General features: G+C 40.6%; 1 protein-coding gene across 1 annotated transcript; it reads left to right on the top strand.

Annotated features, from left to right (window-relative positions):
* Positions 1-339: 339 nt before the first annotated feature.
* Positions 340-5,927, top strand: LOC131241184 (3-oxoacyl-[acyl-carrier-protein] synthase I, chloroplastic-like). Its single transcript, XM_058239897.1, has 8 exons — positions 340-699; positions 2,631-2,989; positions 3,621-4,052; positions 4,341-4,514; positions 4,892-5,005; positions 5,147-5,248; positions 5,356-5,422; positions 5,569-5,927. The coding sequence occupies exons 1-8, from the start codon at positions 393-395 to the stop codon at positions 5,634-5,636; spliced, it is 1,623 nt and encodes a 540-aa protein (XP_058095880.1). The 5' UTR covers positions 340-392; the 3' UTR covers positions 5,637-5,927.
* Positions 5,928-6,169: the final 242 nt, after the last annotated feature.

Below are 6,169 nucleotides of genomic sequence, written 5' to 3'. Positions count from 1 at the left end.
CTCAAAACAGGAATGATATGAGAGTACTTATTTGCTAAGTTGCCACAAGTGGGGCCAATGATCCACACCGTTGATCTGATGTTACCCCAAGGAAATGGGAGATGACTCAAAAAATTTAAAGACCTGAGGACCTTGACCTTCGATCGATGGCAGACAAATAGACGGTTCAAAAGGGATATTTTCCTGAAGTGGGCGCATCAGCAGCATATTTTGGTAAAAGGGGTATGGTGGTTGTTCAGGTAGTTAAGCTGCCCAAGCGAATGAGAGAGAGAGAGAGAGCCTCGGAATCATCGACACCTTTCGTCTTTAATGTGCTGTTTGGCGTATTTCCCAACGCAATTCATACCCAGAACTCTCTTATATCGCTGAGAGAGAGAGAGAGAGAGAGAGAGATGGGAGTAATGGCTGGTTTTTGTTCTTCTGACTTGGTATATGGGAACAGAGGATTGAGTGGGAATGCAGCTGCTCTGCTTAAGTACAATGGCTTGCGGCCATTGGAAAACAAGCAAATGGCTGCATCTGCAAGGAACCCAAGTGGGTCTTTTGCTTCCTCAAGCGAGTGTCATTCACTCCATCACTGCTGCATTGGTTTGAGGAGAAATGCTAAAGCCACTCGATGCAAGGAGAGATTGAAGGGGCGCCTCGCTGCCCACATTCAAACTCGGTGCATGTACGTAGGGCATCCAGTCCATTCATCAGGTACGTCCCGCTGCGAACACACCCTGGCCCAGAAATCAGGCCGGTCCACTCATCAGGAGAACCCGACTTGTCTGAGAAAAATCGACAGTTTTAGAGAAATCTACGTGTGTGGCTCACCTGATGAGAGGACCGGCCTTTTTTCGCATCGGAATCACCACCTGATGATTTGAATGCACCCATTTTCCTTTTTTGGGGTTTGCTTGTTTTCTATTGTATCCATGTCTACACCTTCCCTGCTTGATTTGCATGCACTCATTTTCCTTTATTTTTATTTATTTATTTATTTATTATTATTATTATTTTTGAATTGAATTGAACTTCTGTACTATTTCAGTTCTGATATTTACTAAAGAGAATTGATAAGTACACCAACCTTGATTGATTTGCAAGCTGTGAAATTGCTTTCCATTGTGTGTTTGTGTTTTCCCCTTGAATTTTAGCTCGGCATATGATACGAATCAGAATAACTGTTTTTTGGAGTTTGGATTTTCTGAAGATCCTTGGCACGTCTTACATATACATTTCTAATCTTATGGCAATCAAAAGATAGAAACTTGTATTCTAGGTATTAACATTAGTCCAGTGAATGCACATATATATTACAGATTTTAATCTGAGTATTTTTAGACTAATTAATGTATCTAATTTATGCCAATTAAACTAAAAAGAATCTTTGAAGTACTGGAAATGGCAAAATTCCAAAAAAAAAAAAAAAAAGGTTTTTCGAACTTGTTATGGTCATGTAACAATTTACAAGCTGTACAGTAGTAAAGAGCATGGGAGATGTTTGATTCATATCCTATGTGGGTATCTGCTTCTTTTTTCTCTCTCAGTCTTTCTTTATAGGATCTGTTGATTTAGACTACAAGAAGATGAATTGGCACATTATGGCATGTTTGGATGCACTATCAATTTGACGCAGGGGAGGACGTGATGAGGTTGATCACCGTCTTCCTCAGGGATAACTACTCCAAATCCGCAGAGCTCTTTGGACTTCTCACAGAGCTTCCTCAAATTTACGAGGGGTAAAAATAGAAATAAATTCTAATAAATTGATTTATGATTTTTTAAAAATGAAATTACAATCCTTTAAATAGTGAACTCAAACCTAGGACGGAGTTTCAGACTCAAAACTCCCTAAAAACGTGACTTACTATAAATAGTATACTTACTATTTGTAGACAGTCATGGTTTTTAGCCAAAAATAGTAAGTGTCCAATTTGGCCTAACCACGTTATTCTCCTAATTTTTCTAAGCCCTTTTCATGTTGGGCACGACTCCTAAAACTCGAAGCATCAAAAGTTATGAATGAATTAAAACTTACTATTTATAGTAAAAATGGAAATAAAATGGACTTTCGACCGTCGATATGATAGAATGTCGCAAATCCGGCGTGGGCAACCTGGCATAGCAGTTGGTTGGATAAAGTAGCTTCTACCCAAAATCATATATGATATGTCAAAAAACTCATTCCAGATTGCGAGATACGACTATTTTAAGGTTCTGACAGACTTGATCACCTCCACCTCCGATTGGGCCTTCTCTAGTCCATCTTGGCCATGAAAATGTCCGCAACCTGCTCTACATCACAATTGGATCACAATTATTAGTTAAATAAAATTGAGATGGCTGAACTCTAGAATCATTCGTTAGCATTCATATTGATGGTCTGGGCTCTAAAAAATTGTAGTCACGTTACTTTCAAGTTGGACTTCCGGAAACGTTGATAGGGTTTCTTCCTCATTGCGAACATGTCCGTTGCTATCAATTATACTTGACTGTTTGCAATTGGACCCAATTGAGCATCCAAACACAGCCAATATCAATATCCACTTAAAAAATATTGTCATCATCACCATGTTGTTATTTAACATCTCTCCAATGATCGTCTTGAATTATTTGATTTATTTGATTTGGGTTTCTTTTCTTAGCTCCAAAATTCAGGCCAGTCAAGGCTGTGGCAACCCCCACCATTGCAGCTCCAAAACGGGAAACGGATCCCAAGAAACGAATTGTCATTACGGGAATGGGCCTGGTTTCAGTGTTTGGAAATGACATTGATACATTTTATAATAAACTACTGGAAGGAGAGAGCGGGATCAGCACGATCGACAGGTTCGATGCTTCTACATTCTCTGTCAGATTTGCAGGTCAGATTCGTGATTTCTCTTCCAAAGGTTATATCGATGGAAAGAACGACCGTCGGCTCGATGACTGCTGGAGGTATTGCCTTGTCGCGGGCAGAAGAGCCCTTGAAGATGCTGAACTCAGTCCAGATATCTTGGAAAACGTAAGTCAGATTCCTTTAAAAAAAGCAACACAGAATTTGTATAATTGAATCAATTCAAATTGTTTAGAACGTAGCTCTGGCTACTCAAGACTGTAGGATCAAATTATCCAGCGCATTCATCAGCTGGACCCCCAAGTGATTATGCCATGGACTGATCCACTGACACAGTGGGCCACATGCATCCTTTGAATGTGACCCATAAGCCAAGAGATTTAGCATTGCATTTTTCTTATACTTGTGCCCCCCTTATGACCAGGCGACCCGATTTTCAGGCCACAGACCAAAAGATGGGGCACACCTGATAAACGGCCCAGTTCTTGAACACACTTCAATGTAGCACATGTGGGATTGTTTATTGCTTGCCAGGAGAAAAATTTTGCTTGACCAACTGTTACAATCCCAGGGGTTTAATATCCTAACTTGACGCATTCCATCAGTCTTGCTGCCACAGAATGAGCCACTATGGACATTGGCCGCGGAGCGTGGTGGAATGTTATGATCCCAAGGGTTTAATAACTTAACTTGACGTGCTCCATCAGTCCTGTGGTTTTTGCCATGGTGGTTAGGTTATTAACACCAACCTTAGGAGATTATATGGTAACAAAACATTCTTGCTGTTTCGATTGTGCAGATGGACAAATCCAGAATTGGAGTACTGGTAGGAACTGGGATGGGTGGTTTAACAGCTTTCAGCAATGGCGTTGAATCTCTGATACAGAAGGGTTACAAGAAAATCACTCCCTTTTTCATCCCTTATTCCATCACCAATATGGGATCTGCGCTGTTAGCAATCGATACAGGGCTAATGGGACCGAATTACTCCATATCAACAGCATGTGCGACTGCAAACTACTGCTTCTATGCTGCAGCGAATCACATAAGAAGGGGTGAAGCAGATATCATGGTTGCTGGCGGAACTGAAGCTGCGGTATTGCCTACTGGTGTCGGCGGATTTATAGCATGTAGGGCTCTGTCGCAGAGGAATGACGAACCTGAGAAAGCATCAAGGCCATGGGATAAAGACCGTGATGGTTTTGTCATGGGCGAAGGCTCCGGCGTGCTGGTAGATCATCTAACCGCTAAATTCTTTTTGTGCATTGAGCTAATCTCTGGTGATCTTGATTGTTCATATTGTGGGCCCTACAGTGGTGGTAGGTACCCCAGAAGTCAGCTCCTTTAGATGATTCTTACTGTCCAATTAAGCCCCCAGCCATTGTGGACCTCAGGTTGTAATTGTCGGTCTTCATTGGATGGATATGATCATCTGGTAGGGGAGATTTGGGACAAGGACCCTTCCATGATGAGGCCCACTGGCATTACATTTATTCTTGCAATTTGGATATGTTTGAAGGTCATGGAGAGCTTGGAGCATGCAAGAAATAGAGGAGCAAATATAATTGCGGAGTATTTAGGAGGGGCAATAACCTGCGATGCACATCACATGACCGATCCTCGATCCGATGGCCTCGGGGTTTCTTCTTGCATAATCAAGAGCTTGGAAGACGCAGGAGTTTCGCCGGAGGAGGTGAGCAATATAAAGCACAGATATTGTACCAGACTAATTTAATTCTGCTCAGTATTTTCAATTGCAATTCCATATGATGATGAGCAACCTCTAACAGCAAATTCCACCATTTCAACATGGAATTCAAATGATCGGAATTTCCATTGGGGGCTTGTCCCTCATTATGGACGGTGTGAGAGAGGCCCCAGTTCAGTCATTTCCGCTTCATTGGATTCAGACATTGCAATTCATATCAACTGAGCACACAAAGGCAGCTTTGATAATCTCAAAATGGTCACCATTGACAGACAAAACTAATGATTTTATCGAACTAGATTTCATTTCTTTTCAACTTCCCTTTGGACTCTAATGGAAATGAGAACTATCGAAACTTACAGGTGAATTATGTGAATGCACATGCGACATCAACGCTTGCAGGGGATCTAGCAGAGGTTAATGCTATCAAGAAGGTCTTCAAGGACACTTCTGAAATGAAAATGAACGGAACTAAGGTGAGAACTCTTGCCCCATTCAATTCCAAACCAAAAAAAAAAAAAGCCCGTTTAAAACAATTTTAATGGGGCTCTTGTATTCTTGTTACCGAAAATTCCACTGCCTTTCCATTCTTTTGATGTGCATCCCTTCTATTTCAGTCTATGATTGGACACTGTCTTGGAGCTGCTGGTGGATTGGAAGCCATAGCAACAATCAAGGCCATCACTACTGGTTGGCTACATCCAACCATCAACCAATTTGTACTGCTGCTTTACCAACATCCTCTCCAATTCCAGTACGATTTTCCTTTTAATTACTGCTAATGATCATACTCTTTATTCAACTTCCATTTGTTTCTTTTGTGTAGAACTTGGAACCTGATGTAAGTATCGATACAGTTCCAAACACGAAGAAAAGCCACGATGTTCATGTTGGTATGTTCAAAGCACAATGCTCATCTCTTTCTTCTTCTTTTTTAAAAAATAAAAATAAAAATAAATTGTGACCGATACTTTTCGACCAGTTGTTTATCTTTCATCCTTCTTTTGCTTCAACACTCACTCTTTCTTACGTATGGCAGCTATATCCAACTCATTTGGCTTCGGTGGGCACAATTCCGTGGTTGTTTTCGCTCCCTTCACACCCTGAGCAAAATTCAAATAGGTCTTTTTTCCATCAGTCAGATATTTGGGAGTTCACCAGCTTTTCTGAAGGCTGAGTTAAGGGAGAGATGTCATGTTCTAATGTATCCTCCCTTGGTACATATCATGGCCACCCTTTCATTCATTTTTCATCTAATCACCTTCAAGATTGTTTGTAAGTTGTGGCATGTTCATTGAATGGATAAAAATGTAGAAATCAAATTAGTGCATGCCTTCATAAGAAATGAATAAATGAAGTAATAGATGCATATGTGAAATCTAAACATGAATTAAGGTATTTGAGGATTTGGGTAGTGAACACTTCAACTTGAGGAAAGTGATTTGACTCATTTCACATAATATACCTCGACAGGTCCTCAGAAAGATGCATGTCAGTGGAATGAAATAATTTGTCCTTCATGAACATGCAACGCCTAGTCTGTAGGGGGGGAAAACTCAAAGCAACACAATATTCACTAACACAAAATATTCGGTCACAAGAACCTCTATGAGATGGAATCAAAAATCAGATGAAACTAA

Source organism: Magnolia sinica, chromosome 3 (genome assembly GCF_029962835.1).
Source record: "Magnolia sinica isolate HGM2019 chromosome 3, MsV1, whole genome shotgun sequence".
NCBI lineage: Eukaryota > Viridiplantae > Streptophyta > Magnoliopsida > Magnoliales > Magnoliaceae > Magnolia > Magnolia sinica.
Note: the sequence above shows the minus strand (reverse complement) of the source record. Positions and strands in the feature narration are given on the sequence as shown.

Coding starts and splice junctions, on each gene's coding strand:
- LOC131241184 (XM_058239897.1), top strand. CDS start 393: ATGGGAGTAATGGCTGGTTTTTGTTCTTCTGACTTGGTATATGGGAAC. Junction 5,006..5,146: donor TGAAAATGAACGGAACTAAG/GTGAGAACTCTT, acceptor CTTCTATTTCAG/TCTATGATTGGACACTGTCT. Junction 5,423..5,568: donor AAGCCACGATGTTCATGTTG/GTATGTTCAAAG, acceptor TACGTATGGCAG/CTATATCCAACTCATTTGGC.